The 13,647-nt window shown below is 46.1% G+C and overlaps 1 protein-coding gene across 1 annotated transcript in view; it reads left to right on the top strand.

The window, feature by feature from the left end:
* VPS8 (VPS8 subunit of CORVET complex) overlaps positions 1-13,647 on the top strand; it is a 264,409-nt gene that overhangs the window by 172,350 nt on the left and 78,412 nt on the right. The window contains exon 40 of the mRNA XM_029911106.1: positions 6,254-6,357. Within this exon, the coding sequence (XP_029766966.1) occupies positions 6,254-6,357 (104 nt within the window). The remainder of the gene's footprint in view (positions 1-6,253; positions 6,358-13,647) is intronic.

Raw genomic sequence — 13,647 nt, 5'->3', positions numbered from 1 at the left:
CCCCCCGCACAACCTGTTCTGTCCTTCCGATATATTTTGTACCCCGGAATGATTGTGTCCCATTGATTGTCCCCACTCCACCAGGTTTCTGTGATGCCTATTATATCAATATCCTCCTTTAACTTGAAGTACTCTAGTTCACCCATCTTATTATTTAGACTTCTAGCATTTGTGTACAAGCACTTTAAAAATTTGTCACTGTTTGTCTGCCCTTTTCTGTTATGTCAGATTCACATAAAAAAGAATGTTTCTGGTCTGATCTGGCCCATACTTTATCCTCTTCCATCCTCTCCTCCTGACTAGAACCTAGAGAATCTCCATCAATAGGCTGTCCTCTAAGAGAAGTCTCTGTCCGATCCACGTGCTCCGCTGCAGCAATCGGCTTTCCCCCATCTCTTAGTTTAAAAACTGCTCTGCAATCTTTTTAATGTTAAGTGCCAGCACTCTGGATCCACTTTGGTTTAGGTGAAGCCCATCTTACCAGCCCACTCCGCAGGACAAGGACCTCACATGCCTTGACCTCCTGGGCCCCAAGGTTTATACCTCTTCTACACTACAATTTAGAATTGCAAATTATTCCGCCCTCCTTGCAAGCTATGACTGACAATTACAACAAGCTCTTTGATTTTGCCTCCCATATACCGGAGGACAGGAGAGCAGACTTCAAGTCAGTCCTCGTCGAAGGTCAATTGGTGTCTAGGGCGGCACTACAAGCACCCATGGACGTGGCTGATCAGCAGCCCAAACCACTACCACTGCAGTGGTGATGCGCCAGTTTTCCTGGCTCTCGGCATCCAGTATTCCCAAAGATTTGCAGACCTAAGTGGAGGATCCCCCCTTTGACAACGATAAACTCTTTTCCAAAAAAAAGATGAAGTCCTTCACACTATGAAAGACTCTAGAGCCACTTTGCGCACATTGAGCATATACCTATTCATCCCCAGGACACCACTGTATCAACCTTATCAGAGGCCCAGCGCACAACAATATTGCCGACCCCAGTCTAGACAGTATGACACTGGGAGAAACCTCAACAAACCACCTAGACGCAGGCAAAACCAGGCGCAACCAACTACTTCCCATCCATCGGGTAACAAACAACAATTTTGAAGTGCTGGTCGGGGGTCTGCTTGACCACCCCTTAATTCCGCCGCCTATTTGCCCATTTGGCTACCGCCTCCAGGCTTTCCACCATGTCTGGCAACAGATCATGCAGGACCGCTGGGTCCTGGAAATAGTTCAGTCAGGTTACTCCATCCCTTTTCTATCTTCCCTGCCCACCCTTTCCCTTTCCCCGTCCCTCTTCAGGGACCCCTCTCATGAGCACCTTCTCTGTGTGGAGGTGGCTCATCTTCTCCACCTAGGTGCAGTCGAAAATGTACCGACGCAACATCAGGGAAAAGGATTCTACTCCTACTTTCTAACCCAAAAGAAGGGCGGGGTTGGAGACCTATATTAGACCTACACCAACTGAACAACTTTGTACGTGTACAAAAATTCAAGATGGCCACATTGGGCACAATAATACCCGTGCTGGAACAAGGGGACTGGTTCACAGCCCTCGACCTACAAGACGCCTATTTCCATATATCCATTCATCCAGCACACAGACACTTCCTGCGATTCCTCACTATTGTGCATCTCATATGCATGATCGCTGTTCACCCCAGAATACAGGCACGGACCTGCCTTCAGCTTCTTGGTCACGTAGCAGCCACCACCTTCCTGGCCAAATACACCAGGCTGCACAGGAGATGCCTTCAGGGTTGGCTCAACTCCAACCACAAACCCAGCAGACACGGTTTCTGCATAACACTGACTCCGCCACCGAACGTATTGGCCTCCCTACATTGGTGGACAAAACCAGAGAACCTATGCATGGGTGTTCCCTTCCATCCACACTCCCCAGTACTCCTGTTGACCATGGACGCTTCCCAGATAGGTTGGGGAGCACATCTAGGCGAGCGCAAGGTACAGGGCCGCTGGTCCCTCTCAGAGATGCATCTGCACATCAATCTTCTAGAACTCAGAGCCATCAGGCAGGGAGGAGCACAATCTCACTCCCTATGCACAGAAGCCATCCGGTTATGGAATTGGTGCATACAACATTACATAAAAATCACCATTTCCTACCTGCCTGGGTATCACAACACTACCGCCGACACACTCAGCAGACACTTCTCCGAGGAACACGAATGGGAATTACATCCCACGATACTCCGACAGCTCTTCTCCCACTGGGGCACTCTATCAATAGAGCTGTTTGCCACTCCTCAAAACGGCGAATTCCATCTATTTTGCTCCAGAGTGGGACTCGGAAACGCATCTCTAGGGGATGCGTTCCTCATTCCTTGGAACAACTCCCTCATGTATGCTTTTCCACCGATTCCACTGATACACAGAGTTCTACGCAAGATCACAGAGGACAAGGCTCGGGTCATACTTATTGCCCCAGCTTGGCCCAGGCAGACATGGTATCCTTACCTGCTATGCATGTCCATCTGTCCTCCCCGGACTCTCCCCGACAGACCAGATCTCCTCTCCCAGAATTGCAGTCGGCTTCTTCATCTGCAGCTCCACAAACTCCATCTGACGGTGTGGTTCCTTCATGATTTCAATCCCACGAATTAGCCTGCTCGGAACAGGTCCAACACATCCTCCTGCACAGTAGAAGGGACTCCACTTGTAAGACTTACCTGCAAAAGTGGAAACGCTTCTCCATCTGGTGCTTCCACAGATGCCTGATACACCCAGACTGCAACCTTCCCTGATACCTTAGACTATCTTTTGTAACTGAAACAGGATGGGCTTTCGCACAGTTCTATCAGAGTACACCTTGCGGCCCTTACCACCTTCCATGACACTCTGGACCGCTATTCACTTTTTGCCCACCCCACCAAGAAACACTTCCTCACAGGCCTGCAAAATCTCTACCCTGAGATTCATTCACCAGTAGCCTCCTGAAGTCTCAACCTAGTTCTCCACGCTCTTATGAAACCCCCTTTCGAGCCCCTGGCCACCTCATCCCTGCTCCACATGTCCATGAAAGTGGCTTTCTTGGTTGCCATAACGTCAACAAGAAGGGTTGGTAAAATAAGCACCCTGATGGCCTACCCTCCCTACACCATTTTCTCTAAAGACAAGGTTACTATGCGAACCCATCCCAACTTCCTCCCCAAGGTGGTGTCTACCTTTCACCTTAACCAGCCAATACACTTACCTATATTCCATCCCAATCCTCATTTGACTCCACAGGAAGCTGCATTACATACCCTCAACGTCCGACGGGCTCTTGCATTCTATCTTGACAGCCATGGGGATTTACGAAATGGTTTAGTTCTATTTGTTTCTACTACTGAGAGATCAAAGGGTGATACTATCTCTAAGCAAAGACTCTCCAAGTGGATCTTGGACTGTATCAGATCCTGCTATCAGATCCAGAATGTTCAACCACCAGAGAGTGTTAGAACTCATTCTACTAGAGCAATGTCAATATCTGTTGCCTTCCTCCACAACGTACTGTGATAGACCCAGACCAGTTGGGAACAGCAGAGTAGCAGAAGGGAGATATACTGGCCACTGGATAAGTAGTTTTCTGTTCCCTGAGTGACCAGAGCAGGGGCTGCTCCAGGCTAATAGACCACCTGACTCCAATTAACCTGCTAAGAGTCAGGTGAGGCAGTTAAGCACCTGACTCTAATTAAGGCCCCTCTGATGCTATAAAAGGGCTCATTCCAGTCAAGCCAGGGGGAGCCGGGGAGCCAGAGGAGAGGAAGAGTGTGTGAGGAACTGGGAGCAAGAAGTGTGCAAGAAGCTGAGAGTGAGTAGGCGTACTGCTGGAGGATGGAGAAGTACAAGCATTATCAGACATCAGGAGGAAGGTCTGGTGGTGAGGACAAAGAAGGTGTTGGGAGGAGGCATTGGGGAAGTATCCCAGGGAGTTGTAGGTGTCGTGCAACTGTACCAGGAGGCACTCTAAACAGCTGCAGTCCACAGGGCCCTGGGCTGGAACCCGGAGTAGAGGGTGGGCCCGGGTTCCCCCCATACCTCCCAACTCCTGATCAAACACAGGAGGAATTGACCTGGACTATAGCTTCTACCAGAGGGGGAGGTCTCTGGACTGTTTCCTGACCCACAGGGTGAATCTGTGAAGCGAGCAAATCCGCCAATAAGCGCAGGACCCACTAAGGTAGAGGAGGAACTTTGTCACAACACCTATTAGACATATGCAAGGCGGCCATATGGATATCTGACCTCACGTTTGCCAAACATTATGCTATCACACGGGATACCACGGCAGACGCCATAGTTGGCCATAAAGTACTGTCTACTGTTATTCCTCACGCAACTCCAAAATCCCACCAACTATAGTGGGTACTGCTTCACATTCACCTGGAGTGGAGCACCCACAGGGACAGCGCTCGAAGAAGAAGAGAAAGTTACTCACTATCAAGGTTCCTTCCCAACTCTGAACTCTAGGGTACAGATGTGGGGACCTGCATGAAAACCTCTAAGCTTAACTACCAGCTTAGATCTGCTTTTGCTGCCACCACCCAAACGATTTATGAGTTATTTGGGAAACTCTGTCTACCTCCCCCCCAGAATATCTCCCTCCCAAGTACTATAACCCTTCCCTGGGTAGCCTTGAGAGACTTCTCCACCAATTTCCTGGTGAACACCGATCCAAACCCTTGGATCTTAAAACAAGGAAAAATCAATCAGGTTCTTAAAACGAAGGCTTTTAATTAAAGAAAGAAAGGTAAAAATCATCTCTGTAAAATCAGGATGGAAAATAACTTTACAGGGTAATCAGATTCAAAGAGCCCAGAGGAGCCCCCTCTAGCCTTAGGTTCAAAGTTACAGCAAACAGAGGTAAACCCTCTAGCAAAAGGAACATTTACAAGTTGAGAAAACAAAGATAAAACTAATACGCCTTGCCTGGCTGTTTTACTTACAAGTTTGAAATATGAGAGACTTGTTCAGAAAGATTTGGAGAGCATGGATTGATGTCTGGTCCCTCTCAGTCCCAAGAGCGAACTCCCCAAAACAAAGAGCACAAACAAAAGCCTTCCGCCCCCACCAAGATTTGAAAGTATCTTGTTCCCTTATTGGTCCTTTGGGTCAGGTGTCAGCCAGGTTACCTGAGCTTCTTAACCCTTTACAGGTAAAAGGATTTTGGTGTCTCTGGCCAGGAGGGATTTTATAGTATTGTACACAGGAGGGCTGTTACCCTTCCCTTTATAGTTATGACATTCACCTTGCAGTAACCGAGGTTCTTAGAGATGTGTGTCCCTGTGGGTGCTCCACTACCCACCCTCCTCCCCTCTACTTTGGAGTACTAATCAGACAACTCTACAGTAGAGAAGAAACTGAGGTGTGTGTGGAATGCGCAGCTCAGGCAGACCCTAACGACGCCGTGAGACAGCAGCTGAGTGTGTGTCCCGACCATGCACTGCTACCAAAGATCTCCGATCAACAGCGCCGGGATGCACCGTCACCTGGAGTGGAGCTCCCACAGGGACACACATCTTGAAGAACCTCAGTTACTGCAAGGTGAGTAACTTTCTCTTCCCTTTTGAACAAGTTATGTGATGATTGTCCAGGGTGAGGTTTTTAACATTTTTTTTTCTGAAGTAATTGGTATTGGCCACTCTTGGAAGTAGGACACAACTAGACTGAATCCATCAGTGGTCTGATATAGCAGTTCCTGTTTTTTGAAACCCACTACTCTGTGTACCTCACTGTGGGCATGCTCTTCGTCAGGAAACATGCAGTAATGAAATGAAGAAATTTACCTCTTGCTTCTGCAGCAAACGAATATTACAGCCTCACAGCACTTTATATCATTTTTTACCATTACCGAAAACTAGGCAAATAACCCAAAGGAAGCAACTCTGCTACATTGGCAGGAAACCTAGTGTGGTTCCTACTATGCTCTCTGTTCATGAGCTCCAGGACTCAATAGCAGCAAATAAAAATGTGATGTTTTTAATCAGTGTCAAGGCATATCTAAGCCAAAACTCAGATGTTACTAATATGGTTGCATAAAGCATTTTGCAAAGCACAGTTTATTCTGCTATAGAGCTGAATCCACAAAAAAGGGTCAGAGCCTGTCTTCATAACAGTTGTTTGTGATACAGGGAAGAGATTATTAGGTGAGCAGCATGGTTTTATTTTTTTGAATGATTTAGCAGTAATGGCACGGTAAATTATCTGAACCATGGTGTAATCTCTTTGTTTTTCATTAACCTAGAATCAACAGAACTCCACTTATTAAAGGATATTGAAGATACCTTGGTGAAAACAATTGCACTTTGCCAGAGGAATTCACATAGTTTAAACCAGCAGCAGCGAGAGGTAAGGGGATAAAAGGCACTGTTACTAGGGCTTGTAGTACTATGCAAATATGGAAGGAAGAGTTCCATTTTCAGTATCCATTAAGTTAGTCTTTTGTTCAATTGGACCTGCACACCTATGATTTGGTAGATTCCTATAATTATACAGATTTGCTTCACATCTATGCACCTACGTTTGCATGTGCCTGATTTGTCCATGCTCAATGCCCAGTGCACACCTGCAAGTCAGGATCTGGGCATGCTTTGTGGGACCTATATGCACAAATCTCAACTTACATGTAGGTGGAAGCATGGTTCTGCCAAGCTGGGCCATTGTGTGTACGGCGAGTTAGCCAGAAACTGGAACTCAAAAGGCCTTTGGCTTACCTCCTACAAGGAAGCGGGGCTGTTGCTCTGGTGGTTCTGTGATCAGAGGGTGGTGTTCATGAGATCTTCAGAGCCATATCCCTGGAGTCTGATGATTTTCCATGTACGTAGGAGAGTGTCTGTGGTGAAACGGGATGTAATATTCTGATGAGAACACACCCTTTGAGAAAGTAGAAAAGGCTAGGTCCTGACAAATAGTCATCTTTGCTGTAGAGCATACTTCAGGGTAACTATTGGAGTAATGGTAAGGCCTGATATGTAGAGGGAGGTGAAGTATCTAAGAAGCCCCCCTTATAACACAGGAATTAAAAGAGGTCTGTGCTTTAAAAGTCTTGCTGTGATAATCAACAAATAATGTTTAAGTGATGATTTGGCTTCTAAACCGGGAATATAGAATGTATGTGTCACTACAGCACTTCCTACCTTTCTCCAGCCCAATATCTCCCACAGTTCTGGATATGTGGGCTGCTCTCCTCTCTCTGCAGTTCACAGCGGTGGATCAGTGTTTTGGCGCCACATAGTCTGACCACTTCTGCTTGCTGCCAGACAGTGGAGGCTTTTTTCTCCTCCCCTTCCTCTTCCTATTTTAACTTTTTTGCCCAGTTCTTCTTCGAGTGATTGCTCCTGTGTATTCCACAGTAGGTGTGCGTGCTCGCCACGTGCACCGGTGCCGAAAGTTTTTCCCTTAGCAGCATCCATAGTGGGAGAGCACCGCTGCGACCCCTGGAGTGGCGCCGACATATCACGCCATAAAGGGGGCTGTGTGCTCCCCCCACCCTCAGTTCCTTCTTGCTGCCAGTGAAGGTAGTTGGAACTTGTGCTCCAGCTTTGCTGCAGCATTTCTAGCCTTAGTGGTATCCAGCTTTCCCTGAAGTTACTTGTTGAACTTTTCTCTGGTAGTGCTGGGCTCAGGGCATGCCACGTGGCCCAGGCTTCAAGTCAGTGGAGGCTTTTTTCTCCTGCCCTTCCTCTTCCTATTTTAACTTTTCTGCCCAGTTTTTTGGGCACAGGGGAGCTGTGTTCTCCCTCCTCAGCATTCCTCCTCCTCTCTGGGTTGGTTAACCCTTCGGGGTTTTAACCCTTCCTGAGCCTTCCGCTATGAGTCTGACAAGCAGGTGGAGTCCACAACCTACCAGAGCTACTGTGACTCCAACGGGGGAAACATGGACTGAGAACTCCAGTGTAGAGCAGGGAGAGGCTCCAAAAGGGTGGAGGACCCCGACCACTCAACTCAGGGGGAAAGTCCTTGAGACCCCTGCAGAACAGGCTTGCGTGGCCACAAGTCGTCCCCCTCCAAGTCTTAAGTGGGTCCCGTGCACCCTGGGAAAAGAGGCAGGGCTTCTCATCAGCCCCCTTTCCTCCCAAGCCAACCAGGAGGGCTCTGACAATGAGTTTCCCCCCTTCCCCTTGAATGGGACCCAGCGGAGAGCATTCTGAGAGAGACTTGTCGAGACGACTCCAGATCCGAAGCAAGGCTAGTCATAAGAGAGTTCACCAAAGCTGCAACAGAGCATCAAGGCTTCTAAAGTGCACAGAACAAGTTAAAAACTCAAAAAGGCTAAAAGGGGAAAGAAAAAGTATCAAAAAATACAAGAGATACAAGTCCTCAGACCCCTCTTCCTCCTCCTCCACTGAGGAAGGTGAGCTGTCTGGCTCTGAAACCTGAGATGAAGCCTCAGTAAATGTTTTTCCCTCCTCAGGCAGCAATACCCCTTTGCTCCTTCTCTGAGGAAGCGATTAGGGGTGAATGGAACAAGCCTAAAAAGGGCAAATATATTGAGTGACCTCAGGCTCTATAATATTCAAGAACCAAAGGGCTCTATTGCTCAGAAACTGCTGCCACAGGGAGGAGGTGTTGCCTTATATATTAAAAATGTATACACTTGGACTGAAGTTGAGCTAGAAATAAGAGACAGACTTGTTGAAAGTCTCTGGGTAAGGATACAAGGGGTAAAAAACAAGGGTGATGTCATGGTAGGGGTCTACTACAGACCACCAAACCAGGAAGAAGAGGCGAATGAGGCTTTTTTTTAAACAACTAACAAAATCATCCAAAGCATAGGACTTAGTGGTGATGGGGGACTTCAACTACCCAGACATCTGTTGGGAAAATAACACAGCAGGGCACAGATTATCCAACAAGTTCTTGGAATGTATTGGAGACGATTTTTTATTTCAGAAGGTGGAGAAAGCTACTGGGGGGAGGCTGCTCTAGATTTGATTTTGACAAATAGGGAGGAACTGGTTGAGAATTTGAAAGTGGAAGGCAACTTGGGTGAAAGTGATCATGAAATGGTAGAGTTCATGATTCTAAGGAATTGGTAGGAGGGAGAACAGCACAATAAAGACAAAGGATTTCAAGAAGGCAGACTTTAGCAAACTCAGGGAGTTGGTAGGTAAAATCCCATGGGAAGCAAGTCTAAGGGGAAAAACAAGTGAAGACAGTTGGCAGTTTTTCAAAGAGACATTATGAAGGGCACAAGAGCAAACTCTCCCACTGTGTAGGAAAGATAGAAAGTATGGCAAGAAACCACCCTGGCTTAACCAGAAGATCTTCAATGATCTAAAACTCAAAAAAGAGTCCTACAAAAAGTGGAAACTCGGTCAAATTACAGAGGATGAGTATAAACAAATAACACAAGTACGTAGGGATAAAATTAGAAAAGCCAAGGCACAAAACGAGATCAAACTAGCTAGGGACATAAAAGGAAACAAAAAAAACATTTTAGAAATACATTAGAAGCAAGAGGAAGACCAAGGACCGAGTAGGCTCTGTGAGGGGGGAAAGACCATAACAAAATGTGGAAATGGCAGAGGTGCTTAATGACTTCTTTGTTTCGGTTTTCACCAAGAAGGTGGGTGGCGATTGGACGTCTAACATAGTGAATGCCAGTGAAAATGAGGTAGGATTAGAGTCTAAAATAGGGAAAGAACAAGTCAAAAATTACTTAGATAAGTTAGATGTCTTCAAATCTCCAGGGCCTGATGAAATGCATCCTAGAATACTCAAGGAGCTGACTGAGGAGGTATCCGAGCCATTAGCAATTATCTTTGAAAAGTCATAGAAGACGGGAAACATTCCAGAAGACTGGAAAAGGGCAAATACAGTGCCCATCTATAAAAAGGGAAATAAGGACAACCCGGGAAATTACAGACCAGTCAGCTTAAGTTCTGCACCCGGAAAGATAATGGTGCAAATAATTAAGCAATCAATTTGCAAACATCTAGAAGAAAATAAGGTGATAAATAACAGTCAGCATGGATTTGTCAAGAACAAATCATGTCAAACCAACCTGATAGCTTTCTTTGACAGGGTAACAAGCCTTGCGGATGGGGGGCAGCTGTAGATGTGGTATATCTTGACTTTAGTAAGGCTTTTGATACTGTCTCACATGACCTTCTCATGAACAAACTAGGGAAATACAACATAGATGGAGCTACTATAAGGTGGGTGCATAACTGGTTGGAAAATCGTTCCCAGAGAGTAATCATCAGTGTTTCATACTCATTCTGGAAGGGCATAATGAGTGGGGTCCCGCAAGGATCGATTCTGGGTCCAGTTCTGTTCAATATCTTCATCAATGATTTAGATAATGGCATAATAGAGAGTAGACTTAGAAAGTTTGTGGACGATAGCAAGCTGGGAGGGGTTGCAAGTGCTTTGGAGGATAGGATTAAAATTCAAAATAATCTGAACAACTGGAGAAGTGGTCTGAAGTAAATAGGATGAAATTCAATAAGGACAAATGCAAAGTACTCCACTTAGGAAGGAACAATCAATTGCACACATACAAAATGGGAAATGACTGCCTAGGAAGGAGTACTGCAGAAAGGGATCTGGAGGTCATAGTGGATCACAAGCTAAATGAGAGTCAACAGTGTAACACTGTTGCAAAAAAAAAAGCAAACATCATTCTGGGATGTATTAACAGGAGTATTGTAAGCAAGACACTTAGAGTAATTCTTCCATTCCGCTCTGCACTGATTAGGCCTCAATTGGAGTATTGTGTCCAGTTGTGGGTGCCACATTTCAGGAAAGATGTGGACAAATAGGAGAAAGTCCAGCGAAGAGCAACAAAAATGATTAAAGGTCTAGAAAACATGACCTATGAGGGAAGATTGAAAAAATTGGGTTTGTTTAGTCTGGAGAAGAGAAGACTGAGAGGGGACGTAACGGTTTTCAAGTACATAAAAGGTTGTTATAATGAGGAGGGAGGAAAAATTGTTGTTCTTAACCTCTGAGGATAGGACAAGAAGCAATGGGCTTAAATTGCAGCAAGGGAGGTTTAGGTTGGACATTAGGAAAAACTTCCTAACTGTCAGAGTGGTTAAGCACTGGAATAAATTGCCTAGGGAGGTTGTGGAATCTCCATCATTGGGGATTTTTAAGAGCTGGTTGGACAAACACCTGTCAGAGATGGTCTAGATAATACTTAGTCCTGCCTTGAGTGCCAGGACTAGATGATCTCTCGAGGTCCCTTCCAGTTCTATGTTTCTATCCCTTACCAGGGATATGGCTATTCCCTTGGGGGCAGCAGGAGAGTTCTGTCCTAAGGAACCCACAGATAGAAGGATGGAAACCACTCCCCCAAAAAGCGTTGAAGCCTCCTCTGCCACCCTCCAAGTGTCCCTGGCAGCCACCTGCTTTGCAGGAGCATCTCTTTCCCATCTGGAAGATCTCAAAGTCATTGAGTACAGAGTTCACCCTGACTTTGGCTCTGTTTTAAGAAAGTCTCCCTAAATGATGCCTCAGTGCATACAATGATTTTCTCAGCCTGAGCCATAGCTTCCAGCTAAGTGGCCAGGTGCAATCTATGACTCTGACCCTGAAGGTGGATACTCACTCTAAGCAGGTCCTATGCATGGCCAAGTTTACAGGCATCTTCATTTTTGGAGAAAAGCTGCAAAGGTGGTGGCTAACAATGCAGCAAAATCCAAACAGTCTCTCCATTCTCCTCTAAGTGCCCTCAGGAGAAAATACAGTTCGGCCTTCAGACAGAGCCGCTTCTGTGTCTCTCCATCCTCACAGATGTCCCCCCAACAAAAGGACAACAGATTCTGGGATAGGAGCCTCTGATGGTTTGTAGACCTCTATGATACATAGTCTAATCCACCTAGTGATGGGGGGCTTGGAATCTGAGTTCCTGGCATCTCAGGTGAAAGGACACTAATAAGAAGCCCAATCTTCTTGTGAATTCTGTATGCTTGAAATAGTTTCTTGATGCTTTTTGACACAACTTATCAGTTGGATGTTGTGGTTTTGGACTGAACGAAGGAAGCGCACCACCTCTTCGGAAGTGTGGAAGGGAGGGATTTACCTTAGGAAAAAAGGATTCTGGTGTCCCGAGCACCACCTTGTCTTTGTGGAACATGCAGTAAGGTTCCTGTATGAAAAAGTCTGTCAGCTCAGACACTTGCTTGGTGGCCATGACAGCTACTAAGGAACGCATCTCAATAGATAAAAGGCCGATATTGAAGTTGGTGGCTTGAAGGGATGGCTTATCAGGGCCCTCAAAACTAGCGGTAGGTCCCATAAGGGCACCGCTGATCAAGCTGCATTGGACCTTCTTGTTGGGGGAATCAGATATGCTGGAGAAACCATCATCGCCTCCACCAAGGGAGATAAATCCAGACAGAAGACCAAGAGCTTCCTGGAACCAGCCTGCCTTATCCAAACCAGGACACCACCCTCATGACCAGGGTACCCCAGGCCTTGGCAACCTCCACAACCCACCTTCAACCCTTCCCACTGGCTCTGTTGGGGCCCAGGGACCATATGCACAATACCCAAGGTCTGTGCAATCTAACAGGGAGTCATACTGTAACGATGCTGGTTCTGGCGGGACCCAACTGAGAGTGCCAATTCAGGACAAATTGCTTAAAACAGGGCAGTTACAGCCCAAGGCTGGGGTTTTTCCACCTCTAAGACAAACCAAACCAGCCAGACAGTGAAGACTTCGGTCTCACCCCACTGTCTAACCACATGTCACACAAGCAATTCCCTTAGACACTCCAGTTTCCCAGTATCACCACCAGTGCCACTCGTTATGGGGACAAATGATTATGAAAACTAATACCTCAATAAAAGAAGAAAGGTTCTCCTGATACCATAGGACCAAGCCCCAGACCCAGGTCAATATATAAATCAGATCTTACCCACAAATTACGCTGTTGCCAGTCCTTTAGAATCTAAAATCTAAAGGTTTATTCATAAAAGGAAAAAGATATAGATGAGAGCTAGAATTGGTTAAATGGAATCAATTACATACAGTAATGGCAAAGTTCTTGGTTCAGGCTTGTAGCAGTGATGAAATAAACTGCAGGTTCAAAATCAAGTCTCTGGAGTCCATCCCCAGCTGGGATGGGTCCTCAGTCCTTTGTTCAGAGCTTCAGTTTGTAGCAAAGTCCCTCCAGAGGTAAGAAGCAGGATTGAAGACAAGATGGAGGAGAGGCATCAGCCTTTTATAGTCCTTTCCAGGTGTAAGAACACCTCTTTGTCCTTACTGTGGAAAATTACAGCAAAATGGAGTCTGGAGTCACGTGGGCCAGTCCCTGCATACTTTGCTGAGTTGCAAGGCGTATCTGCCGTCTCTCAATGGGTCAATTGTATAGCTGATGGTCCTTAATGGGCCATCAAGCAGGCTAGGCAGAGCTAACACCAGCTTGTCTGGGATGTCTCCCAGAAGCATAGCATAAGTTTGAAATATAGACAGTTTACAGCCAATATTCACAATGTCAACTACAAAATTGATACACACATATAGACAGCATAATTATAACCAGCAAACCCTAACATTGTCTAAGACACCTAATTTGACCCCCTTTATACAAGATTTGGTGCCACTACAGGACTTTGGTTGCAACCATGTTCTATATGGTCCCAGATTATATCAGTAACATCACACATACCCCATCTCTTCTCTTC

This window comes from Terrapene carolina, unplaced genomic scaffold (genome assembly GCF_002925995.2).
Source record: "Terrapene carolina triunguis isolate 2854851 unplaced genomic scaffold, T_m_triunguis-2.0 Scaffold88, whole genome shotgun sequence".
In the NCBI taxonomy this organism is placed as follows: Eukaryota; Metazoa; Chordata; order Testudines; family Emydidae; genus Terrapene; species Terrapene triunguis.
This window is presented reverse-complemented; position numbering and strand designations above follow the sequence as displayed.